The sequence below is a fragment of the Pteropus medius genome, unplaced genomic scaffold, assembly GCF_902729225.1.
Source record: "Pteropus medius unplaced genomic scaffold, Ma_sr-lr_union100, whole genome shotgun sequence".
Taxonomy (NCBI): domain Eukaryota; kingdom Metazoa; phylum Chordata; class Mammalia; order Chiroptera; family Pteropodidae; genus Pteropus; species Pteropus medius.
Window position 1 is genome coordinate 3,659,915 of NW_024347791.1, and position 27,993 is coordinate 3,687,907.

The following is a 27,993-nucleotide window of genomic DNA, read 5'->3' on the forward strand; positions in this document are numbered from 1 at the left end:
CAGCTCGGGGGCAGGGGACTTGCTGTTTGCCTATTTCGGCCAATCTCCATTTCTCTTGTCTTCAAATGTAATTGAAAAGAGCCTTAATGGTTTCCAAATGATGATAGCTCCATAAACCGATTAAAAAGGCCTAAATAAAACTGTCTCGAGTTATTTTCCATAGCCGTAACTCATGCCCTTTGTTTTCTAATGATCCCAACAAGAAATAAGGGCGGTTTTTCTTTTCTGTGTTGTTGAAAGCACCAAGAAGACCCTGTCCCATCTGTCTAGCTGTTCACCCTGTTTTTGTTTTTTTTTCCCAGACAATCCACGTTGCTATTGTCTGTGCCGGATATAATGCCAGCCGGGATGTTGTCACCTTGGTCAAGTCTGTCCTGTTTCACAGGTAAGCACCGACTATTGTAACTCTGCTGACTTGCGCATGTGACTGCCTGCTTGCGTGTTTCCATGGGGAAGGGTTAAACAAGAGCACCATTCTCATCAATCATTTAAGCTGCCACGGAAATGTCGTTTTTGTTGAAACCTTGGGGAGATTATTGTGTTAATGTTTAGTATCAGTGATTAGGTGCTGTCTTGCAATGTTTAGAATTGCAGCTCTTAGATCTGAAGGGACCTTCAAAGACACCCCAAATTTGATGCTTCAGTTTCTTCCTCGGCTTCCCTTGCCTGACGTGCACGAGACCTCTCTGTCTACACATCCCTGTTGACGGGTTAGGTGCTGGACCGAATTATGTCCCTCGTAAACTTCACTTGTTGGAATCCTAACTCTCAGTACCTCAGAATGTGATTGAATTTTTAGATAGGGTCTTTAAAGAGGTACTTCAATTAAAATGAGGTCAGTTGTGTGGGCCCTGTTCCAGTATGACTGGTGTCCATGTAAGAGATTAGGACATAGACTCTCACAGAGGGAAGACCGTGTGAAGACACAGGGAGAAGACGGCCGTCCACAAGCCAAGAGAAGAGGCCTCAAAAGAAACCAACTCTGCTGACACCTTGATCTTAGACTTCCAGCCTCCAGAATTGTGAAAAATAGATTTCTGTTGTTTAAGCCGCTTAGTCTGTGTTATTTTATATCCAGTCTGTGTTCTTTTGTTAGGCAGCCGTAGCCAGCTTCTCCAGGGTGCTTACAGTATTCCAGTGTAGCCTGTCCCACCTCTGTTGTTTTTGACCATTAGAAAGTCCCGCTTTATAGGAAACTGAACTTTTCCAGCCTGTAGTAGATCCCCATGGAACCAGTCGTACAAAGAATAGATTGCTCTTCTGCTCGAAGGTGATACTACCTATTCTGAATTATCATTTTCCCCTATTACATTCTGGGCGTTTGCTTCTACTTTTTCGTGGGACTTTCCCTCTGTGCCCTCACTATTTTGATAGATATTTTGGCATTGTTAGGGTACATCCAGACTTAAACCTCCAGTTCCAGGCAGTATCCTTTGGCTGTGTTCAAAATTTCTTATACCAAGAGTTCGGTGGATGAACCTTACCCACAGCCATAGCCAGTGGTATGGAAATGTATCAGATGACCACGTCAAGATGCAGAAATTTCTCGGCAGGAGGAACAGTGATGTGAAACTCTGAGTTCAACGGAACAGGGATCAGTGTAAAGTTTCATACTTGAGTCCAACTGTCAATGGTGTCAACAAAGGTGGGAGAAATGGTGGACACCCAGGACCTGCCAACTCTGGAAGAAACATGGGTTCATCTTTGGTTCAGTCCCCTGACCAGCCCGTCTGCCGTCAGTGCCTCAAGGTTCTTTCTGGAACATATTTTTTGGTCCCACCCTTTCCTCTTCATCCCCACTGTGACTGACATCCTAGTCTCCCCGCTGTACCTGCCCTTCCCGCCTCCCTAAGTCCATCCTCTCGAATGCCAGAATGATATTGCAGACAGGCAAATCTGATTTCTTAAAATCTTTCATTGTCTTCTCCTTGTCGAGGGGAGAGAATTGAATCTCGTTACCATCTGGGATCTAATGTCTTTTTCGGCAGTGTTTTCTCTCTCCTCCCCTTGCCGATACTTCGTGCTCCGACCTGCGTGTAGCCCCCTACCCTCTCCAGGGTGTGTCCCGCCTGTTCCTTGTCTTCATGCTGCTCTATCTGCCCAGCCCACTTCTCCCTCTTTTTTCCCCTTCCCTTTCCCAATTCGGCAAACTCCCTGCATCCTTTAAGACTTTGCATAGGCATTATTTCTAATGGGAAGCCTACCTGTACCTGTCAGTCTGGGTTGGGGCTTCCCTTTTGCCAGCCCATAATACCCTGTGCATCTTTCTATCATTATATTTCTTACATTGTATTTCGTTTATCTATTCATATTCTCCGTAGTAGAATGTGGAACTTCTGAGGGCAGAAACCATGCCTTATTTTTCTGTAGTCCCCAGTATCTTAATATTTAACATGTATCATATACTCAATAAATGTTTACTTATTTAACAAATGAATCCAGGAGGCTTCATTAAAAATAATCTAAAGATATAATTATTCAACCAGTTAACTAATATAGCTAGCTCAGACCTAGTTCAGTTTCACATTCATGGTCATTATATTGCTATCACTGAGTGATTTTTCGGTGGGTCATTTTAATTATTTGGACTTTAGTTAGTCTTTATATCAGTTAGCTTTTTTCTGCACACCAATTAATTCACCCCCTTGAAACTTACGTGATTGAAAACAACATTTATCAACTTGGCTTTTTGTACTGAACTCACGTGGGTTCTTTTGCTGGACCCCTCATGTGCCTGCCGTTAGCTAGCGGGTTTGCAAAACCTCAGAGTCACTCCTTTTTTTGGGAGTGGGGAAAGGGATTGGGAGAAGCGAGCAACCACTATTCATAAGACTGTCGGGAACAGAGCTCTCGGTTCCTCCTTGTGGACCTCAGCTCCTCCAGTTGGCTTGTGATTTCCGTTTCACATCTCAGGAAGAAATGAGGGTGCTAAATAAAGACCCACCATGTGGGCTCTGCCCCACGTCTTCCGACTTGAGGGAGGTGCCCTCTCCACAACACCGTGGCTCCTGGGCCATTTCTGATATTCCTCGTGGATCTGCAGCCTTCATCTGCCACTTGAAACCCAGGCATTTCGTCAGCTAAGCATTGAATTAGACGAGCGGGTCTCAGTCTTTTATGTATTTATTCTTCATCTCTCCTAAAGAACGCAGGTTCCTCCCCAACTGCAACAAAAGCCCACGTATTAGAGAACAGCATTTGCATGATTATAGATAGTCAATTATGCTATTTCTCAATTATGGCAAATTTTAAGGTCATAAAGACTTCTGGTGGTGATGTTGGGTGTAAATATTATTGCTGTTGCTTTAGCTACAAAACAAAAAATTCCAGTAGTTGTTGAAATTGTAAAAATCCTGTTGAGTATAAACTTTTACTCCTACAGTAACTGTGCCGCACAAAGATGTTAAATTTAAAAATAGCAGTAGCTTTATTATCAGCTGCCAATGACATGCCGCACTTTCATGGAGGCATGGGGGTTTGAAAAGAAAGCAGATGCTTAGTATGTGTCCTGAAAATTCTGCACCCCACGTCAGTGACTCCTTGATCTTTTGAGACCAAATAACCACTTATGTCCCTCCCATCTGTGAAACTCTACAAATGAGAGGGATTCTGTGAACTGATATGATGGTGATAATGAGTTGAGATAGCAAGACAATAGGACTTTTGAAAGATTTTCAGCTCAGAAAGTCCAGCTATAAATAGCTTCATTGCTTCCAAAGCAGTTAGGGAGATTAACAAACACGTGGTTATAAAATACTTCAATAAATGAAGTACCTTCCTAATGTTAATAATAATATATTAATAGTGGTACAGGATGCTTCTTTTGGCTTTCGCTAGGAATTACAGGAATTAGATTTATTTTCCAGACAAGATTTTCAGCAAATTTTTATTTAAGGCTTGCTTCGTTACATGAAACCAATTTTACTTTTGCGGTGTGCTGAGTGACAGTAGGCACACTATATCTTGAAAGACAGTTCAAGAGTGATATGGGCACTCTGAAAATTGCTATTGACCTTTTGGAAAGAAATGCCATAATGTTATGCCTGAGACTGTGACCCAATGTGATTATGTTAGGGGCTCTGTCTGAAAAGGATAATCCTAACTACAGAAAGGCTTTTACGAAATATTACTTAATATCGTCAAAATTCGAATAACACTTCAAAACAATAAGATTAAATTGATGAACATCCTCTTATAGTAAACCATGTTCTTGGTTTATTTTTAAAAGTGGGTGACAACAGAATTCAAAAACATATGCATAATATCATTCCACTATATAAACACATACACGTGCATACAGATATACACATACATGGTCTAAATACAGGAGTGAAAGACTAACAGAAAATACATTCAAAGTGGAATTTTTGCATGTTGTGGTCGGGGTGGTATTGTTTTTGTTTTCCTCGTACATATATTTTTGGTCATCTCATTATGCAAGCTCTATGGTGAAGAAAAAGGCCGATGAGAAAATAAATACAAAATATATGCGAACGAAGACTTATCTAATAGAAAATAGCACAATATGTGTCTTTGTCACCTAGATGGAAAGACGTTTAAAGAAAAATTGAAGGAATGCCTGTGACTTCAATCCCAGTTGCAAATAAACTGGGAAACATAGCTGCTTTTCAAGGAAACTGAGCTATCAATGAGCAGAGAAAGAAAATATTTATTTAGTAGCTTAAGTGTTTACCTCCTGGGCAGGAAGGTGGGCCAGCTTGTAAAAATTTAATGTTTGCTTGCCAGGAAGATCTACTTACTCTCTCACTGGACAGCCCTGTTGGCAGGAAGAAGCTGGGTGATTTCCCTCACTTTGCATATCAAGCAGCAGGCTCTTTTTTGGTGGGGAGGGGGAGTTAACTTCACTTGTACCCCGAAGACCATGGAGGATAAAACAGCATATTTCTGACCAGTATCTGCCTGTAATTGTCTTATTGCTTATTCAGGCTTATTATAGAAGCAGTTTCCAGATTGTGAAGGGAAGAATCTAGGATTTGAATTAAAAAAAAGAAACAGAACTAGGTTATGATTTTGGTCTTGCCATCTATAAAGTGGGTGACCCAAGCCAAGTGACTGTACTTTCTGGAGCTTTGGCTTGGTCCCCAGCCTGTCATAGAACCTTCTTTTGAATATCAAAAGAGATGATCTGTTTGAAACGAGTCTGCCTTTTATTTAAGAAACAAGAATGGAGTTCTCTGCATCAGGCTCTGTTCTAAGTGGTTTTTAGATACAAATGCATTTCGTGCTCATATGCCTTCTTGAGGTGGGTACTGTTTGTTATCCCCATTTTACAGATGATGGAACTGAGGATCGAGATGTTATGTCAAGGGTGAAGGTCACGTAGAGAGGATGAGCAGGGCGGGGTTTGAACCCAATCAGTCCAGCTTCAGCGTCTGAGCTCTGAACCAGAAAAATAAAAGTTACCATGTTCAGTATCATTATTCTTTTACTTTTATTTAATCATTTGGGGGGACCATGTAGACATTGTTATCATTATCGTGAATCTCCATAATCTTCACCCTCCCAGGTATATGTTTTTGGAGGGCTGAGTATGAAATAAATGGAGGTTTTAAAGGCCTGGCCATTAGTGTTGTAGTAAAAGACTTAAGAAAATAGCATGGAAGAAAGAAAAGAAATAAAGAAAATGGTAGCCACATGAGGGGATGAACATGTTGATTAGCTTGATTATGGTGACTCTTTCAAAATGTATACATACATAAAAACATCACCTGAAAGGTTTCGTGAACTACTTAATGTTCATATTAAATATATATGATTTTTATTCACCAATTATACCTCACTAAAACTGAAAAAAAAAAAAAATATATATATATATATATGGGCAGTTAATATCTTTGAACAGTTGAGAGAGCTATGCTATTTGGTCATGGACGTATATATGAAACCAAAGAGAGCTAATTCCTGTAGGTCAGATGCTAAGCATCACGTGAGCTATTATACCTTCACCAGTTACACATGCATTTTACCTTCATCCCAACCTGGGACAGTAGATGCCATTATCCCAGCAAATGGATGGGGAAACTGAGGCTTGGAGAAGTTCAATAGCTTGTTCAGGATCACAGGTGAGTAAGTGTCACTCCTGGGATTCTAGCCTTGACTCTGCAAACCCGAGAATCCGTGCTACTTTTTACTACACCAGATGGCTTTTTGATTTTTCTGGAAAGTTGCTCTGCTCTTCCCACAAGGAGAACTTTTCTGACATGATATCGACTTGTCCTTGAATCTTCCCACATCATCAAGGCCACTCGTCCTCCCTCAAACCGAGAACTCACACTGAAAAACCTTCATTCTGGCTGCTGTGTTTTTCCGTAATGAGTTCTATTAAATCTCTAAGTGTAACAGATTCACTGAGCATTCAAGTTGCTGTCACAGACTCTTTCTGAAATTGCAGTTCCATTCTAAACTTAATAATTAAAGATTATTTCAACTCGGATGTCCCTGTATGTTTTAATACAAACAGACCCCAGATTGCCTTGGAGGGGCTGTGGCACATTCCCGACAAAATAAGAAAGGAAAAGAAGGGAGCAAGCTGAGGTTTAATCATCTTTGCCTCTTTGTATTACCATATTTATTGCATCCCAACCTGGAACAGGGGAGCAGTTAAAGCAGAGGCAGCAGGAGCCTTGCTCATTACAAGCTAAGTCTGCAGGCTCTGCCGAAGATGAGGCATGCGCTTGCTTCCTTTTCTGTTGTAAAAGCCTGGTCTTGTCTATCTGTAGAACAGGCCTGATGCCTGGGGCAGTGTCTCTGTGTTCAAAGCTGGCCAGTATAGGCAGAAATCTTTTCTCTTGGTCTTGCTGCTATCCCCAACCTTTTTGGCACCAGGGACCAGTGTTCCTATGAGAAGCTAATGCTTGATGATCTGAGGTGGAGCTGAGGCAGTGATGCTAGCGCTGGGGAGCGGCTGCAGATACAGATCTTCGCTCACCTGCCCGCCCTTCATTTCTGCTGTGCGGCCGGTTCCTCACTGGCCACGGACCAGTACTGGTCCATAGCCCAGAGTGTTAGGGACCCCTGTCTTATAGCACTGCTCTTAAAATGCATGTGTAACTGGTGACGGGTACAAAAGACTATTTTAGATGTTGTACAGATATAGAAGTAACATCGAATCCTACATTGAGAAAATCCCTTTTTTGATTCTCGTGAATGAGTTCTTATTATCTTTAGACAGTGAAACCCACTTTGGTGTAAATAATGTTCTTAACATTCATCACACTTCTGCTAAAAATCTCTCTGAACAAAAGAGAGCAGGATGGAGACTCATAGCCTTTGGCTGATTTTGGAATTTGCAGGGCCTTATCATTAAAACTATTTCTTACCTTTTTGAGTTAGGAACCAAATACAAAATAAGACTCAGACATCATACGGGCCGAATGAAATATCACCTTTGTTGCTATTAGTCCTGGATTTTGGGGTTCAAATGTGGGCACAAGTGGGCTCTCCTTTTTCGTCCCAATGGATTGGATTTACTTTCTGGTCAGAGGCCGAGCTGGACAATTGCAGGCCTTCGTCACATGGGCAAACCATCTACTGAGCGACACAGATCCCTAAGCAGGAAGCCCAGAACCAGCTGAGCAGACCATGCCACATCCCCTCCTCCAAACTCAGAGTTCGTATGGTCACGCCCTGTCACAGGCAAACGAGTAAGTTTTGGGATGCCATTCACATACCATAAAATTCCCTCTTTAAAAGTGTACGGTTGTTTGGCGTTTAGAATATTCACAGAATTGTGGATCCATCACTACTATCTAATATTAGGCTATTTCATCACCCCAGAAAGAAGGCCCCATACCTGTCAGCAGTCACTCCCCGTTTGCCCCTTCCTCCAAACCCTGGCAGCCACTTATCTACCTTCCGTCTCTATGGATCCGCTTATTCTGGACATGTCCTAGAAATGGAATTATATAACAGAGAGTTTTTTTATAGCTGGCTTTCACCTAGTGTAATATTCTCAGGGTTCATGCATACTCGATGTATGTATCTCTACTTGATTTCTTTTTTAAATTTTATTTATTTATTTGTTTGTTTATTTATTATGGTAACATTGGTTAACGAGATCCAGTAAGTTTCAGGTGTATAGTTCAACAGTAAGGCATATGTATATTACATGGTATGTTCACCACCCATAGTTAGATTTCTTTCTGTCACCACATATTTGACCCTTTTCCCTCATCTACCTCTCCCCTCCCCCTCCCCCTTGAATTTCTTCTTTGATGCATGTATTGGTACTTCTTTTCGTTGCCCAATCATATTGCATTCCGTGGGTGTGCTGCATTTTGTTTATCCATTGATCAGTTGGCGGCCGTTTGGGTTGTTTGAGTCTTGAATAATACCACTCTACCGGTTTGTGCATAAGGTTTTGTGTGGACATGTCTTCACACATTTTTTGTATACAACTAGGAGTGGAAGTGATGAATAATTCAACAATAGTAACTGTATGCTTAATTTTGGGGGGGGAACTGCCAAACTATTTTCCAAACTATCTACAGTTATTTTACAATTTCACACGCAACACGAGGATTCCAGTATCTCTACATCCTCACCAACACTTGTTCCTGTCTTTTCTTACTTTAGTCATTTTCGTGGGTGTGAAGTCATGTCTCATGGTTTTGATTGGCATTTCCTAGTGACCGCTGATGTTGAGCAGCTTTTGTCATGCTTACTGGCCATTTGTATATCTTCTTGGAGAAATGACTATTCAAATTGTTGCTTAATTTCTGATCTACTTACTTGGCTTTGTATTGTTTGAGTTTATAATGGTCACAAGTCCCTTATTAGATACATACTTTGCAGATATTTTCTCCCATTCTAGGATTATCTTTCTCAGTTACTTGATGGTGTTCTTTGAGGTGTAAAAGCTTTTAATTATGTTGAAGATCAGTTTATTTGTATTGTTGTTGTTTGTGCTTTAGATGCCATATCTAGGAAACCATCGCTTAATCCAATGTTAAAAGTTCTACTCCTACATTTTCTTCTAAGTGCCCCTACACCTAACTTCTAGATATTTGTGTCAGACTGTGAGGGCATTTGGATCTCTTGGTAATTATTCATTTGTCCACTTATTTTTTCTTTCAATGAACAATTATTGGATGTTTATATCTACAAGGAACTATTAAAATCCAGGGATAAGAGTTTGTTAGCAAAATGCAGCTCCTGGTGTCAAGACTACCTAGCAGGGAACAGAGACGTGAATAGTCATTAGATCATTGCAGAAATCTAAGTTTTGAGGCTCGAATTCGGTGAGAGATGCTAAGGAGGCACCTGACCCAGTGGATTGACTTCTTCAGAGCCCTAGGGTGTAAATAGAGAACAGCGTGCTAGAAGCAGTTAGCAAGGCAGCAATGTGTAGGTTGTCCAGGAAGAGACCAGAGCATGAACACAAACCCACAGGAGAACTTGGCTGCTCTCTAGAAGTGATGTGGGCACTTTCTAAGCACTGGGGTTGTAGAGGAAACAAGAGAATAGATGATCTGTGAAACCAGAGAAACTACCCCAGACATTTTAGTGGAGAGCAGGAGATAGACCTGCAGGTGAGTATGGAGATTTCTAATACTAATGACTCTTAGGAAGAAGCCAAGTGGAGTGATGGGAGAGGAAGAGGGGCACTGGGGATGGAGTGGCCATGGAGGGCCTCCCTGAGGACGTGGCACTTGACTTTATTTCTTAAGGAAGAGCAGTAGCTGGTCATTTGCCGGCCTGGGGAGGAGAATGGTTGGAGTGCAGGGTTCAAGGAGGGAGTGGGAAGATATGAGCCTGGAGAGGTAGACAGGGTGAAATCATCTAGGGTCTTGTTAGTTCCATGTGGGGCGCTGGACTTTATACATTGTGAGCCGAGCAGAGGATTGTAGGATTATTTTATAGAGAGCACAGGACTTATAGGATGGGAGACTCGAGGGGATCAGGCTCAGAGACAGGGAAAGAAAAGGTGAATATATTCATGAGATATCACTGAAGATCAAATAGGGTGATAACTAACATTTATTAAGTCCTTACTGCCTGCAAGTCACCATTCTGAGTGCTTCATATACTTTAATTCAATCCAACAATCACTACGAGTTAGGAGCTATTTTTATGAATCCCGTTTTATAGATTCGGAAACTGAGATAGAGATTAAGAAGCTTGCTCAAGATCACATCGTTCGTTCGTGATAGAACCAAGATAAGAAGAAACCAGACGGTTTGGCTTCAGAGACCTGGCTTCTGACCACTAGGCTAAGCTGCCGCTACGGACTTGGAAGTGACCGGGTGTGTGGGACATGGTCAGGGATGCTCTTGTTTTGGGCTTGTGAGATGGGGTGAATGGTACACCTCCGACCCAGGCAAGGAATTCATGAGTATGGATATATGTGAGGAAACAAAAGAAGACAAAATGAGCTTCTACGTAATATGTCAGGCATTGTTCTGGCAGCCAGGGCACACCAGTGAGTGACAGACCCAAGTCTCTGTGCCCACGGAGCTCACATTCTTAAGGAGAGACAGATACTAAACAAACACTCCACAAATAATTAGTAACCTGGTGTGTTAGGGGGCTTCTATTTAGGGATGTCTTGTCTCTAAGGGGCCTGTGGGATCTGAAGGTAGGACCATTTGATTGGCAGTTGGACTTACACATTAAAACTCAAGGGAAACGTTCTGGTTTCCATGGAGACGCCAAGGAAAGTGGTCTGGGCATTGTTTTCGGTGCTTTCCCCATGGTCACTGCAAGGTGCAGGAGACAGACCCACGTTCTCGTGATGGTACCTAAGGCAGAGCCTTAGCAGAGCCCCTCCAGGCATCCCAGCCCACGAGAACGAGACCCCAGCCTCTGTGGGTCAGCCTGCAGTTGGTTGCTGAGTCAGTGTCAGCAAACTTCCAAGGCCTCGGTGGTCACCTGGCCTGGAGTCCCCATGTGTCCCCTGACGAAGCATTTACATAATCTTCTAATAAGGGGAGCTAATGAGGCACACTGACGCCTCTGGCAGTGCAAACACCTAGTTTTGCCCTAAGGATGAGCTAAGTGTCTTTCTGGATTTACTCTCCCATCTGGAGAGATACTTTAAATAGAAGATCATGGGAGGGGAGAGCCTCATAGGAATGCTTGCAGAGTCCTCTTCCTCCACACTGGTGTGTCTTCTGCTCTGTTACCAGATTAACCTCCCTAATTACAAGGTTTGGTCTCCCAAACCTTGTCTGGCTCTTTCTCTTAGAGAATGAAATTCACAGTTCTTAGGAAGCCACACACTCTGGCCGAGCCATCAAGACTGTCTCTCTTTTCCTTTTTCTCCTCCCTATTCCGTGCATGCAGTAGGTGTCCACTAAGTGTCTTCGTATGACCCATTCAGATGAGACTGTCCCTTCACAGACATGCTGTGTACTTTCCTGTCTCTGGTTTTCTTTCTTTTTTTTTTTCTTTTTTCCCTTATGCTATTGTATCCTACAGAATGCCTTTCTCCATCCTCCCTCTTTTCCCATCCAGAGGTCCAGTTTAATTGTTACATAGTCCAAGGAAACTTCCTAGAATCCAACCTCACACCCCTGTAGCTCTTGTGCTCCTTACAGAGACATTCTGTACGGTAGTCCAACTCTAGGGGTACCCTTCCCTATTGTCTATATCAGTGTATTCCCATGGCTCCGTGGGACGTGTGCCATTCCTAAACTTTGCAGTTGTGTGCAGCAGCCCAGCGTTATGGCACACCCGTGTTCTAACGCTTGTGTAGTTGCATTGTCTTTCTCCATCTCTGCCAGAATCATAGTGGCCTGAGAGTGGACTCTGAGCCCATTCCTTGCCTAAAGCCCTGTTGTGCCTTATATGTGTTTGCTGCCTGGATAGCTCTTCGTTGGATGTTTAATCATTCAACTCATTTTTTTTTTTTTTGATCTATAGATGGAGGAACTAACTCAAATACTTTATTTGAAATGTGATGCAGAAGGGTAGGTAGAAGAACAGTTTCATAAATTAATGATGCTAATAGTCTTAATCCATTGTCATAATCCATTGGGGCTGCTGTAACGAAAATACCACAGACTGGGTGACTTGTAAGCCACGGAAATTTATTTCTCACAGTTCTGGAGTCTGGGAAGCCAAAGATCATGGCACCAGCATGGTCTGGTTCTTGGGATGGGGGTTGGGGGCTGCTTCCTGGTAGACTGCCGACTTCTGTCTGTGCCCTCACATGGTGGAGGAGTGACGGATCTCTGGAGCCTCTTTGACAAGGGCACGAATACATTTCAGGAGGACTCTGAGCTCATGACCTGATTACCTCCCCAAACCCCACCTCATGATGCCATCACCTTAGGGGTTAGCAGTCAACTCCAAATGGTGTGGGGAGTCACAAACATTTAGACCATACTAGTAGTTAACACACATTGAAATCTTACGATTGCAGGAAGCAGATATAAGTAGCTTGATCTGTTTGGGATTATTACTCCATGTCTAAAATCATGCTACCTGTCTAGTTATGATAAAAATGCAAGTTGGCAATTACACAGGCTTACCTTTATTCATCCTTGATTCATAAGACTCTGTCGTGGCTCGTGTGGGAGAAGGGAGGGAGAGGGCTGAATGGACCACCTGTCTTCCCAGTGACTTGGACTAGCTGCCTCTGACTAAGCCTTCAGATAAGTCGCTGGCCAATCAACAAACACACCGTCACCCCCGCAGGCCACCAATCGTCACTCAGTCTGATTGGCAGCTTCTTCTAAGGCTTCCAGGGAAGCTCCAGGAAAGGCATGCTCTCGCGCCCTGGGTAGAGATGGTTTAGTGGAGGAATTTGCAGTGTTCAGGCAATGGTCCCGTGGAGAAATGCTGCAGTGCTAATTGCTTCTTCGATTCATTTTTTTTCCGTTTATTACCCTTGTGCACCTGTTATGTGTATGGCAAGTTGGCCTAATAAATTTCTTCAGGTCTAGGCTCATTCACCCAGCTCCACCTGGCTTTGCCACCGTTGCTTTAAACTTGGTACACACCCAATCCTCAAATCATCTTCCTCCCACCTGTCTTTTTTCTCGAATCCCCTGTTCTGGAGACACCACCACCAGCCCAGGACTCTCAATGTCACCTTCAGCTTCTTCCTGTCCATTTTCCCCTTATATCTATGATCTCATCTCCTGAAATCCCTCCAGATCAAGTTCCTTGTTGCTATTCCTTGGACTGTTTTAAGCAGCTCCTAATTTCACATCCGCCTAGTCTTAATCTCTTACATGATTTGTCCACCTATATTCCTCTTATCTGTCTGCTAATCATCACCCATTCCCTCCATTCAGTTCATTTGTTAAACTCCTGCTACATTCCAGACACCGGGCTAGATCATAGGGCCGTCCACTTGAACATAACCAGCATGATCCTTGACCTCCCTGGGCTCACAGTCAAGTGGGGATGTAGACAAACAGGTGATTGCTGCCTTAGGAAGGGCCCTGACCTAGTCATGGGTAGTCAGGGAAGGATTCTAGGAGCAAACGATGGCAGACCTCAGAACCAAAGACTGGGAAAGAGGTCATCAAACGCTGAACGGGGAAAGTGAAGGGTGAGCGAGGAGGGAGCTGAGGTAAGACTGTGACCTCCGCGAGAGCAGGGATGATATGTCTTTAGTCACCACGTTCCCATTATCCAGCTCCTAGCAGATTGTATGTACTCAGTACGTATTTATCGAATGAGCAAATGCAAGAGAGTGTTTACAGAGCAAACCGAACATGCAAAGGCCCAGGTAGAGAGAGAGCATGGGGGCGCGGGAAAACGCGCGGCAGTCTGTCTGTCTGGGACAAAGAACACGGAGAGACCGCACAGGAGGCTGCGAGCTCAGAGGCAGGTTGTGTTGCTCCCACATCCCACAAAGATGATGAAGTCCAGACTGTTTAACTGGGCATTCACTGCACTGCTTCCTGTGGACTCTCCTCTCTCTCCTTCTCTGCTCTAACCGTAGAGTCCCTGCTGACCACTTCCTCTCCCCACACACTCCAGCGCGGCCTGCGCTCCGGCATAGTTTCCTGTGGTCCTCCTCACCGTGTCCTCGATCGCTTCACTTCCTGTAATGTCATTTATCCTTTAGGGCACCACTTCCCTCTGACCCAAGCAGAATTAGCCCTTCTTTTTCTTGACTCCCATAGAACTTTGTGTTCTTTGTAGTCGTCATCACATTATCACGTTCTGTCTCATGTTTATAGTATTTAATTGCGGACCTCCTGCCTCTCTAAATAAGATAAGCTCCTTGAAGTCAGAGGCACCAGGTCGTTCTCATCTTTAGATGTCCAAAAGGCGTGCATTTGTAGTATTATAATTTATGTCTTATTTTCACTAGCACAGTAGTATTTATGACAGTAGTTCTTCTGAAGTGAACTATCGCTTTGTGCCTGGTAGCCTCTCAAGAAGGCATATCTGCTCTTTATTAATAGCCTAACTTTGTCTGTTATTGATATGCATTATATATGACACTTATTGTATTTAATCAACACAGTAGCCTGATGAGGGTTTTGTTTTTTTTTTTTCCAACATGTTACAGAACGAAGTGGCAGCAGTGCAGTGGTATATGTGATACACTCAAGGTCTCCACTAATAAATGACAGCTCAGGGATTTGAACCCATTTCCATTTGAATCTAGAAGCTTTGCCCCCGTGTGATGCTGGTTTGTCCACTGGGCGCTGCCTCAGTAAGAGCTAGTTGACTGAGGTGGAATGAATAAAAGCCGTAGAAATATTAAAAGTGAGGGTCAACTGATACTCAGTGGCGGGAGCCCCAGAGGGACTCCATCTTGGATGGCTGGTTTTTGAGGGAACAAGCAGAAAAAAGGACTTAGTGCTGTGGGCGGAGTGTCCCGCGAGCTCCAGACAGCCAGTCCAAAGACTCGAGCTTCTATCGATGTGCTTCTGCACGACCGCCGATGTTTCTAGGTGGTAGAAATAAAGGGTTGGTCAAATCGTTAGACGTGCTCTACTCAAGAGTTTTGAAAACGTAGATGTTGTACTAACAGCTATGGTGGTTGGCTTGACGTGAGTGTCACCGGCGATCTTGCCCTCTCTGGTCCTTGTTTGTCTCCTCTGTGCGATGCCGAGGTGAGGTGAGGTGTCGTCGCTCCTTTTTGGCGCCACCAGCCTCCCCAGTGAGCACCGCTTTGGTAACAGGTCCGATCTACTTTCATCACGGCTGTTGGAAGCTGCCCACACGTCACTCATCGGTAACAGTGTGTTATTGCGGCCGGAACTCCGAAGCCTTCGTTCTCCCTCCTGACGCTGCTTCCTCTCACTTCCCGCAGGCGGAACCCTCTGCACTTCCACCTGATCGCCGACTCCATCGCAGAGCAGATCCTGGCAACTCTCTTCCAGACCTGGATGGTGCCTGCCGTGCGCGTCGACTTCTACAACGCGGATGAGCTCAAGGTACTGTGCGGGCGGTGGGAAGGGGCCGGTGCCCGCCTGGGTCCCTCAGGCTGGAAGCTTTTCTCGTTCGCGGTTTAGTAGACCTCAGACAGGGCAGACAAATCAGCTCCCAGCTGGCAATGCCCAGAGTATAATCGAGGCGGTCCGCCATCCGAATCTGACTTTGTTATCGAAAGCGTTCAAGTGACCAGTTCTTTCGCATGGAATTTACGACAGTCTGTGCAGTTCTGGCTACCAAGGCTTTATGCAGCGTCTGGAGGCCATTGGCCTGGTACTTGCCCGAAAGAGATCTGTGATACTGTGATCTAGAGACTTTTGTTACCCCCGTGAGGTAAATACCCCATGAGTCCAATGGACTTAGAAAGAATTCATGTATTGCCATTTACTGGTCATAAGACACAGTAAATAACTTAAACCTTTGCTGGGTCTGTGTTCTCACCAGTAGAAAGGTGATCATAATGCCAAACTCATGAGGTACTTAAGAGGCTCAGATGAGATAATCTATGTGAATGTGTTTTAAAAGGCTCTGCTGAATAAATAATGATTTTGTTGGGCCAGAGGATTTTAACCAAAAGAGATCCAATTGGTCCTGTCACTCCCTTGCTTAAAATCTTTCTGTCGTGCCACTTTGCTCGTATCAATGTCGAGAGTCACAGTCCGATCGAGAGGTCCTGCACGTTATGGCTCTCGACTCTCTCGTCATTCCTGCACACTCACTGTTACTTATCTCTGAGAAACCCCGTCCAGTGCGCTCTGCCCTCTCCCCTGCGCCTGAGCATTTGCTCCTGCTTCTCCTTCCGCCCGAAATGCCCTGTCGCCTGCCTTGTCACAACTCCTCCTCGCCCTTCAGAACTCAGCTGCACCGCCAGCTCATCTAACAACCTTTCCTGGTTTTTCCAGGAAAGAGGAAGACGTTTTCTATTCACTCATCTGTCTACTGCTTTATTTGAGAACCGTCTTAATGAGGAGAGGGGCGGGGGCACGTGTTACCCTTTTCTGTGTGTCTGGTGCATAATTGGTACCCCGTAATGCTTGTGGATTTAACAAATTGCTGTTATTAGAAGAACATGTAACTTTTACTAAAATATGTGATGCTCCATCTCCAATCACCTTGGGAAGGACCGAACACCTAGGCATGAGGCCGATGCTAGCAAATTGCTTGTTCCAAACCTCGTAAAGCTATTATCTTTTCATTTCAGAGCCATAACATTTTAAATAGATCACAGAGATGCTGGCCAGAGTTTCTGATTTCCCCATATTTCAGGCTCCGAGGTTGATGGAGACGTTCAGAATTTCGCATTTGGGGATCGTCGTGGTAATTGGTGTGCCATTCCAATCTATTCTGAGCTAAAATTGATTAACACTCTTAAAAAGGGAAAAACAAAATTTAGCAAATTGCTGCACTAATTAAGGTGAAAGCAAGCCACTCTGTCTCCCAGGGTCTTAGCGCCAACACTGTGGGGAGACACAACGGGTGGGGAGGAGCAGCAGCTGGCGCAGGAGGATGCTTCTGCCTCCTCCTCCGTTGTTCTCCTTCCTTTTGGCAATCCTGCCTCGTGTCTTTTGCAAGCCCGTACCCTCCACTGTTTAAGACAACACAAAGTGGTAGGAAAAAAAAAAAAAAAAAACCCTCGGCGTTTGTATCCTGGCCCGCCACTAAAGAACTGTCTGATTTGAGTTCTGAGTCCCGGCTCGATCAGGTGTCAGCTGGGTGGGACGGTGAGTGCCAGCTGCCGAGGAAGGGACCCGATGCCTGACAAGGGAACTCACGGGAAAGCCCGGCAGTGCCTGAAAGGTAGCAGGGTCTTGAAACTGTGCCACTCCCGTTGGTAGCCAAAGCAGCGTAGGATTGAAATGGCCTTGATTGTGTGGCCTGTTACAGAATCAATCCATGGACAGACAGTTGGGAAGCTAAAGATTTCAGCCAAGTGCTGAAATCTGCTCCTGGGGCCCCCAAGAGGTCTTGGAGGAAGGAGGAATGAGAAGGGACAAGACCGTGTTCTGTTCTGACTCTCTCGTGCCCCCTTGAAAGCAGGTGGACCTGCTGCTCATTATTTCACATACTTCCTTTTTATCTGTTCGAATCGAAGGCTCTGTGGCTTAAGAAATAAGAGCTTTAAAAAAAATACAACCTGGTGTGTGTTCTAAAGGATACTGTCTCCAGTTTTCTGTCCTCTAGCCTGATTTCTGCTGACTACACCATGCACGGTTCTCAACACCTGCATTTTATTTCCCTAAGCTAAATGCCTATTCCCCACACACACCGCCCCCCCCCCATCTCCATCTAGAAGTTCTAATTCCATGAGGCTATTGCTCTTAGAATCCAGTAAGGAAAGAGGATGAAGGCATTTTGTAAAACATAATTTTTCCATAATTGATCATAACAGTAGTAATAATGTATACATAATCCTCGACAAATCCAAAACCATGATATGTCCACTCCCCCCAGCCTGAGCCATTCCTGGCTCCTGGCACTGCCATCTGTCTACTTAGCTGCTCATCCAGAACCAAGAGTTCGTCTTTGATGGGTCCCTTTCCCCGACCCCACATCTGACCATTCCACACCCTGGCTCGTCTCCACCCCTGCTGCGCGCATCCTAGTCTAAGCATTGCGATCGTTCCCCAGCCCAACAGCAGTCTCTTCTGTGCTGCTCTCTTCTCCTCCCCCGAATCTATTCTCCATCAGTAGCGTGAGTCAGCTTTCCCAAGAGCAAATCCGACCGACACCATCCCGTTCGCTCCGCGTAAAACCTTCAGTGGTCCTTAACCGAGTCACATCCGCCTGGAGTCTGGCTCCTTCCAGCTTTATCTCGCACCCCTGGCACCATCACTCACTCCCAGATCTTCATCTTTGCTCTGCCCCTTCCCTCCCACCAGCGGCCTTGGCCCAGCGCATTCTGTTAACCTCTGTTTCCTCTCCTGCCTTCTCCCCCTCATTGCTTAATAAATTCCAAGTTCTTTTGCTTAAGCTGCATTTCCATGGAATACCTCGTTTTATTGCATCTCGCTTTATTGTGCTTCGCAGATGTTGCGTTTTTTTGTTTGTTTGTTTGTTCGTTTTTTTTTTTTTTTTTCATGAACAAAGGCGAGGCCCTCCACCAACAATAGGATTACAACTCGCTTTATTGTGACACTCACTTTATTGCAGTGGTCTGAAACCAAACCCGCAGCTACCTCTGAGGTGTGCCGCGTGCTCGGGGAAACCTCCCTGCCCATCGGGGTGTCTTTGTGATCTGTTCCCACAGGATCACATGCACTTCTTTAGGAAAGACACTGCAGAGTGTAACCTTCCACACCTTTGCGTGACGAGCTGGTGAATGTCTGTCCCTCTCCTATGCGGGGAGCTCCAGAAGGGCCGGCATCATGTCTGTCTTTCGTCACTCTGGTATCCTTACCCCTGATGTGATGCTCGGCTTATGAAAATGTTTGCTAAATGAACAATACCCAATAAACTCAGAGCTGATAAAGTCACCAGAAAGGGGTTTCTTTATCACTGTCCGGGCTCGCCACACTCCTGAGGCCTGTCGTGCTGGTGACCCTGCAGTGGCATAAATAAGGCAGCTTCCTCTGTATCACCCACCTAAAGTCCCCAGAGCAGACCTGGGACAGGCGAGCATCTTTCCACAACAGGTTCTCACGCCATAAAAGTCACACATTAAAACCCCGTCCATTCGCTGACATCGGAGGAAGGAGGACAGGAGAGGAGTGGACAGGCGCTGTGTTTGCAGCTGCTTCCACGAAGCATGTCAGTCGGTGGCCTTTGCAGACACGCACGACAGCCTCCCCCAACATGGCTCCGAGAAATCGCTTTGTACAGCCGTTGGGAAAGGCTTTTCTCACAAATACTCCTATGGGCCCTTTCTTTGTATCCCTTCCTGCTGGAGGATGGCGTGATAGGGAAAAGGAAATTCACGAGGGATTGGTGCCTGATTAAAAAACGAACGGCGGGAAGTTCGTGGTGGACTGTGCACGACTCGCCTCCATGATGACCAGTTAGCGTGGATTTGCAAATAATGATCGCTCGGCCCACGTGTCTGTGGCCTGTGACATGCTCGTTGGTCTTCCGCGGGTTTACACGGCTCATTCATTTCCAGCCTCCACTCCAGACATGCGGCTCCGGCCATCAGAGGAGGAGCGGGAAGAAAAGGGGAATGGATTTTTCTAGAGAGCTTTGAAGGTGGTCGCACGCTGTCTCTCGCTTCTCACGACACCCGTGCGGGGTGGAGAGAGACGTTTTATTACCGCCATCTCACAGATAATTTATAAATGGAAGTGCAGAGTCGAAGAGTGTTTGCCGAAGATCAGGCCGCTCATAAAGGCCAAGGCCGAGATTTGACTTTTCCCTTTACAAGTGAAAGGGTGTGAAATACGGGAGTGTGTAATTCAATAGACAAGGATGTGGAAAGGAGGGAGAGACATCGGCTCCGGCCACCCGGAAATACAATTGCCCCTCTTGAGTGGCACTTGAACTCACATTGCCTGTTTTCAGGGACTTTGGAGCCCGTAGCCTTTGGTGTAACATCTCATTTATGGGAGACTTTACGTTTCGAGTGGTTCTCTCATGAAATGTCCACAACAGCTCTGTGGAGCAGGTCCTATGATTATCCCCATTATACAGATAAGGAAACCGAGGACAAGGGAGGCTAAATAACCCAAAACCAACGTACACAGCTAGTGCATAGCAGAGCCAGAAGTATCTGACTTCACAATCCATCCTCTTGCTTCTGTATTTCCTTCTCTGTGGCCTGTTTTTAAGCCAAGATACTGTAACTATGTCTGGACAAGGGTCCTCTATGCTCATGATGCTGTCCTTTGGTTGTTCATGAAGAACAGATGCGTTAGGTATGACCCCTCCATTTAAAGTCTTGCTGGGAATGGAGCTCCCTGCCGGGGACAAAAGTACACCTTCCTAGTGATGCTGCGGAGTTTGGGATGACCCCGTCACTCCTATCCAAGAGTCGTTTTCTAAACGAAACAGTCATTAGTCTGCAAAGTTTGCCTTAAATCAGCAATACATATCTTGCCAGTTTTCAGAGGAGTCCCCGCATGGCCTGTCGGCATTTGATCTGGCCCAGAAAGTCACCCCCATGCCACCACTGGGGCGAGGTTGATCTTGAACTCATGAAGGGAAGTGGCGGGGGCAGGGGCCGTTTCATGATTCTTCTGTCTAGCTGGGAGCCCTAATTTATCTCCTTTTCTCTTATACTTGATGCCTGCTCGTTACCAGCATCAGAAAGATTATGAAGTAGGATTCAGGACTGTGGTTACAAAAAATAATAGTAGTGGTTGACTCTAAAAACTGGCTTCCTACTCGTTCATACTCAGTTGCCTTTATGCTGGTCCCTATGGAGTATTGCAGAGGCTCTTAAGATAAAGTCAGTCTCAGCACCCTGCTGTCCTTAGGGAGGCAAACTTCTGTTGTTCCTCTCCCTAGGGGAGGTGGGTAAACACTCCCTACCGCATCTGTTTCCTGGGAAGATATGTTTTCTGAATGACGGACATACTCTGTTAGGAGAGACTGATGATACCATGAAATCACAGGGTCCCAGGGTTGGAAGGAAGCCCAGGATCATAGCTTTTTTTGGACAAATGCAAACCAGAAGGATTAACCAAGTTGTCCAAGATCTCACAGGTGATTCTTTCCAACACAGTCCTCTTCCCAAAACTGGGTCTGGGTTTGAAGATTGCCAGGCCTAGGGTATTGTTCAAAGGGACCAAACTTGGCAATGGTGGAGCTTCAAGTGCTGTGATCGGATATCCTAGAGGGGGCTGGAGCAGTTTTAGTTAGACTTGGCCTGAAGAGGAAAGACAGGAGACCTGGGACAATTCTCATGGAGGACATGATCTGTCTAAGGTGCCCTGCAGAAAAATGAGAAGTAAAGTATATGCGACCTTCAGAATCGTCTCATGCAGTTTCACTAATAATGTGATAATGCTGATAGTAACACACAGAGCTTAATCGTCTTTCAAAATTGGGAGCTGTAGATCTCCTTTATTGGTGAAGAATAAATGCATTAAATGAGATCTTATAATGAAAAGCACAGCGCTCAATAAATTTTGTTAACTCCCTTCTCCTTTCGTATATTCGAAGAGGGCCATGATTAACCTTTTAAATCTTCTCTTTTCTAAACCCACCATGTCGACTAACATACGTTCTCTTCCCCTCTAACAAAGAAAGAAATATTGACCTCTCATCAGACGGGTACCTTTTGGGTTGTTTTTCTAGAGTAGTTTATTTATTTACGCTCTTGTTCCTTCTTTCCTTTGGGGGTCTCACTCATATTATGCAGGAAGGCTCGCTGAGTTTAAATATTGTGTCCAAGTCTGGAAAAGTTAGCGTTCTCCCATTTTCCTTTGTTTTACTGGCTCCTGGATTATCTGCGTGGTTAATGAACATGAAGCCTGGGTTTTTAAGGTCAGCCCTCACATTAGGCTTTTCTCTTTCGGATAGCAAGGGCAGGATCACAGAATGGACGTGGATAAATGAAATGCATTTGAAAACATCTTTCGGTATTTAGAAGACTGGTCTTTGGCTTTTAAATATTAGACATGGAAAATTGTAGATAACCAACATAAATTATAATCCACATTAGAAAAGAATCTTTCTGTGTCAGTCATACAATTCAATTTATACACCAGCAAATGTTTCTTTATATAACAGAGTGTCCTAATGAATGAGCCCTATCCCCTTTGGAGAGTCATAGCATCTTAATTAGGAAGGAACTTGGCATTCATCCGTTATCACATTTCACTTTGTCCTATAATATTTTATATAAATGGTCATTAATCTTGTGCTTTTGAATACTTCCAGAGATAAGAGATCATTACCTCCCAAAGGACCTTGTTCCATATTTAGAAACTCTATTAGAAATCTTTGTCTTGTGCTGTACTGGAATCTTCATCTTTTGAGTCTCTCCATTGGTGCTGAGCATTAATAAAGACCGAGTCCAAGTGCATTCATCATTGTCTGTTAACTCACTCGTCTTCCCCACGGGTCTGTGTGAACCAGGAGGTCAAGGCCTGTAACTTTTATCTCTGTGCCCAGCTTTCAGGACAAAACCTGCCCGGAAGCGGCCCCCAGCGAGTGCATGAGTTCTAAAATTTGGGGCTCCAGAATGAATCAGTCAGGTGTGTGAAGACCTGGCATATCTACAGAGCCCGCTCCTCATTGTCTCCATCCCCTCAAGCATATCCCGAATGGCAGTTTGGCATTCACAGCCTAGCTATAGACCCTTAGATAGATTTTCTGACACGTTCGGTAATACTTGGTTTCCAAGTTATTACCTTCCTTGAATGCGCTCACTTTTGTCTCCATCTCAGATATATCTACTGTTCTCTGTAATTCTTCAGAATACAAGGGTCGTTCCACATTTACCCAGAAGATAGGCTCCTCCAGAAGCTATAATTGGTCCGAGCTCAGAGACTTAAACGTATTTAAAGTAATTAAGTGTCCCTGGCCCCATATTTTCCCCGTTTTGAGCATCGATCCCTTCCCACTTTCATTGCTGTGGTCTTCTCATCCGTGGTTCATTCACCCTGGTAAAGAAGGAAATGCTTTCATGAACCTCATTTCATTGTGTCCTTTCAAGAATTCCATGCTGTGGAAGCAGCACGTGTTTTCTTTTGTGACGAAGGAATTTGCCAAAGGAACTGGGAGAATGCTGCTAATCAGAGGCAGAAGTGATGCTCAAATCTAGTTCGTCCGGCCTGCAGTGAAGTGTTTGTGCCAGAAGTCTCCCCCTTCCAGAGCCTGAGTTTAAAAACAACTTTAATGATTCAAGAATATGGTTATCATGATGGATTTTGGAATATAAGTTGGACCAAAAAAAAAAAGAAGAAGAAGAAGAAAAAGAAGAAAGACCAGAGGTATTTTATGGAAAATGAGAAAGTAAGGGGGCAAAGCGAACTGTAAATTATGATGAGATTAGGGAATTGTCGCAGTGAATACAGGGGTCTTTGTTCAAATGTTTTGAAAAGGACAAAAGGCTAGATCTGGGGAGTGAAATGTTAGAGCACTGGCATTTTAGATGGGGTACATTTTGGGGGCATATTACCCTGGAAAGGAAGTACTGGGTAAAAAATTAAATTTTAGGGCTCCCGGCACTTCAGGGCAAAGTGTTGGATGGTCCATTCAAAAGATGACATAATCCAAGAAAAATGGTCAAGAGCTAAAAAGAATACATGCAGATCCAAAGGGGCTTCTACAATCTAGGTAAAATCAGTAATAAGTTGTCTACATCACAGTACACCCTAGAAAAATATTTGCATTATAAGGATTAAAAAAATCCTTCCATTAAGAATAATAATAACTCTCATTACTAAGAATTGATTGTGCCAACATAATAGCTTTACATGCATAATCTTATTTTATCCCCACAGTAAGCATCGAGGTGAGTATAATTATTTTCACCCATTTCCATGTGAGGAAATAGAAGCTTATAAAAAAAGACTTGAAATTACTCAGCATTGTGTAACCAAATTACGAATCCAAGTATTCCAACTCTTGATCAGCGCTGTCCAAAAGAAATACAACGATGAATCATATGTGTAATTTTATATTTTCTAGTAGCCACATTTACAAAAGCAAAATGAAACAAATGATTTTAACAATATATTTTATTTAATCCTGTATATCCAAATTATGATCATTCAACATGTGATCAGTATTTTTAAAACTACTGAGATATTTTACGTACTTTTTTTGTACTTAGTTTTTCAAATCTGATGTATATTTTTCACATCTTAATTAGGACAAGCAGTATTCAAGTGCTCAACACATGGTTGGTGGCTGTGGATGAGGAGTGAAACATGCTTTCTAGGGCTACGCTGTAATGTAAGGGCAGGGGGTGGAGAGAAACATACTGTCTTTGAAGGATAGAAATTCTACTTCAGCCTTTTCCACTATAATAGTAAAGGTCCTAATAAAATGTCTGCAGAGTTTTGAGCAAAAAAAGACAGAGAGCCAAGACTACCAGCCAAGTTCTCTCACGTATAAAAACAACCAAAAAGATGATGCGCTATATAAGAGCTCACACAATGTACAGCAGTGTATACTTCTTGAAGAAAGCATCAACAGTCATTTGCCAGCCAGCCATAAAAGGAATCAAAATGAATATTCAGGAATGAAGAGGTCTTGTTCTAAAGAGGCAGGCAGTTTGTAGAAGTTACACTTGATCTGTCAATAATTGTTTTAAGTCAGTTCAAAGCTCGATGTAGATGCCAAAAGTTGCTCTTGAAAACATATACAGATAGCCACAACTGCATTTTAAAGCAGTGTGGGAGGTGCAGGTTGGATTTAAAAGCTATTAAGGTTCTTGTGCTTTGAGGGGTAACTCCAACAAAGGAGTTATTTTTAACTCAGGTGTTATTTTTAACCCTTCACTCTGATCACCAGGGAAAAGGGGAAGCTGTTTCTTCAAAGCTCAAACGTGACCACTGGTAAAGCTATAAATAGAATTAAAACTCAGTTATTGGAGATGATTATTGCAAATGAAACAAAGCCTATAAATTTGGTAGGAAGCAAAGAAGGTGGGAAAGGAAAAAAAAAAAACGGTGCTGGAATATTGGATATCCATGTGGGAAACAAGTGAATTTTGATCCTCACTCTATAGCATATACAAGATTAACTTGAAATCAATCTTACACCTAATATGAAAGCTAAAACTATACAACAGAGGAGAAAGAAAACAGGAGAAAATCTTAGTGGCTTTAGGTTAGGCAAAGATTTTTTTTAAGTAAGACACAAAAAATCACAAACTGAAAAAGAAAAAATATTGATAAATTGGACTTCATCTAAACTGATAGTTTTTGTTCTTCCAAATAAGAACAAAATAATAAGAAAATAAAATGACAAGCCACAGATTGTGAGAAAATATTTGCAAAGCCACATGTCTGATAAAAGATTTGTATCTGGAATATGTAGAAAACTCTTACAGCAGTAAGACAAATGACCCGATTTAAAAATGGCAACATATTTTAAGAGACATCTCATCAAAGAAGACATGGGGATAGCCAGTAAATCCCTGAAAAATGCTCATCATCATTAGTCATCAGGGAAATGCAATTTAAGATCATCATGAGATGCAATGGCTAAGATGAAAAGGGCTGACGATGCAAAGTGTTGGTGAAGATGTGGGACGAGCAGAACTCTCAGACATTGCTGATGGAAGTACAAAATGATACAACTACTTAGGAAAACAGTTTTTCTTAAAAAGTTGAACGTATACTCAAACTATGGTCCGCAACTCCAGTGAGAATTGCGCAGTGAGAATTACACAGTTCTACTAGGTAGTCACCCAAGAGAAATAAAACCATGTGCACACAAACATCTGTTTGTGAACATTCACAGAACTCAAATGTCCATCAACTGGAGATTTGGTAAACGGGAGTGGTGTATATGTTCAATGCAATGTTAGCCGTGAAAAGGAATGAAATGATACTTGCAGCAGTATGAATGAAACTCAAAAGTCGTATGCTAAGTGAAATAAAGCCAGGCACAAATGCCAGCATTTATATGGTTCTATTTACATGAAATTCTTGAAAGCAAGACAGACGTTGCTAGAGGCCAGAGAGTGGTGCAGTGTGGATTGCCTAAAGAGACGAAGGAACTTCGAGGGGTGATTGGGATCGCTTTATAAGATGATGGCTGTGGTGGTTGCAGATTCTAAACATTTGTTGAATCGCACATTGAAAAGGGGTGACTGTAATGCGTGTAAATTTTTCTCAAAGCTGAAAAGTAATGCGTAAGAATATTATGAGGCAAAACCAGGCATCATTTATTTTAATAAACATAAATGCTTAAAATTTTTCTACTATTGGACAAAAACCGATGCTTGATTAAATATAGAAATATCTTAATTGCATGCTTACTATCTTCAAGAATTATAAATTTTAAAGATAAAATTATAAAGTTGAAAGATAAAATTTATATTAGGATGTCTCAAACATATGAAGACAAATATGATATGGAAATGTTAATTTCAGATATAATAAATACAACAAATATACACTATAAATATAAGAACTATATAACAAATAAATGTAAGAAATATATTTAACTAGATAAAATGAATAATTTTGAATTGGCACCACACACCATATGATAACCATAAAAGGATATAATAGCCAATCTATTTCCCAAGTACAGAGCTTTCAATATATAAAGCAAAAACTGATAGAAATATAGGATAGATTGGGAGAGTTTCAGCCACTAAAAAGGCAAATGTTAATGACAAAGGCATTTTAAAAAATATAATCTCTATCAATAGATATCAAGCTTTATATCCATAAAATGGAACAACAGTGGATTTCTAAGTGTTCATGAAAAAATAAATTGGGGGCACAAGAAAACCTCATTAAATTCCAAGCTATAAAAATCATACAGGTCACACTCTTGACCACAATGCAATAAAACCACATATCAGAAACTTTTTAATGGAGATTCAAAATACTTAGATATTAGGGGATTGCTAAATGCTTATTTATTCCAAAAGGAAATAAAAACTGAAATTATAGCCTGTTTTGAAAACAGCAAAAGAGGAACATTTCACACTAAAGTTTATGGAATGTGCCCAAAGCTGTCAGTTGGAAATGTCTTAATAGCCTTCAGTGCCTTCATTATTCAAAAATAAAGATGATGATAAATGAATCTCACATTCCACTGTGTGATTTAAACGAGAACAATGGTGTGGACCTGAGGAAAACAGAAGGGAAATGAAGTTAACAGCACATGTTCATAAAATAAGGGAAAAAACCCAGAAAACTAAAATTTTGAAAGCTGGTTCTTTGTATAAGAGAATGGCAGACGTCTGGCAAGTTTAATAATGAATAATGGAGAAAATGTTAGTAAGCTAATAACAATAAATAAGATGGTATAAAATGATATGCATAGAAAATGGTAACAATAACAATAATAAGCAACGTTTATTTGTTACTTCTCACGTACCAGATACAGTCCTAAGCATTCAGGTGGATTATCTCATTTAATTCTCACGACAACTCCTTAAAATCAGTGCCGTTATGATCCAGTTTTGCAGATGAGGAATCTGAGACTGGAGACTACTTGGCTAAACGTCTTCGTTAGAAAGGCGTGGAAACGGGCACAGAGACCTTCAGCTTGGCTGCGGGTCTGCGTTTAACCCCTACCCACAGCACTGTGAGTCCCATGCTGATTTAGGAAAGCATTGAGGTGCAATCCTGTGTTCGCCTGAAATAATGTTTGCAGACTGCCACACCTCAGAGATTTTGCAGGTTCCATCCCAGACCGTCCCAATAAAGCGAGCCGTAATCTATTTGCTCGTGGAGGGTCTTGCCTTCAGTTTGTAAAACATGCAATATCTACGAAGCTCAATAAAACGAGGCATGCCCGTGTACTACTGCTAATTGCCTGGAGCACTATCATCCCTAATTATTTTTAATCAAATTCTCCTTTTGAAGTTTGTCACATCTGATAGGTAGCTCGAGTTCAGACCATGAACTACTGCATGGTACAACTTCAGGGTATGAATTCTGAAGAGTCTCTTCCCCAAACTGGCCACCCTTCACCATTAAGCTAAAGACCAGTGTGTTTCCTGGCTTTTCTCTTCTGTGTGGTCGAGTTTGTGTGGAGAGTCACCTTTGTGTGGAG

The 27,993-nt window shown here is 43.0% G+C and overlaps 1 protein-coding gene across 5 annotated transcripts in view; it reads left to right on the forward strand.

Moving 5' to 3' along the window:
• The window catches only part of LARGE1 (LARGE xylosyl- and glucuronyltransferase 1), a 489,641-nt gene that overhangs the window by 225,575 nt on the left and 236,073 nt on the right, over positions 1–27,993 (forward strand). For all 5 annotated transcript variants that reach the window (XM_039877849.1, XM_039877848.1, XM_039877847.1 and 2 more), the window contains 2 exons: positions 303–385; positions 15,245–15,368. In XM_039877849.1, the coding sequence (XP_039733783.1) occupies positions 303–385; positions 15,245–15,368 (207 nt within the window). The remainder of the gene's footprint in view (positions 1–302; positions 386–15,244; positions 15,369–27,993) is intronic.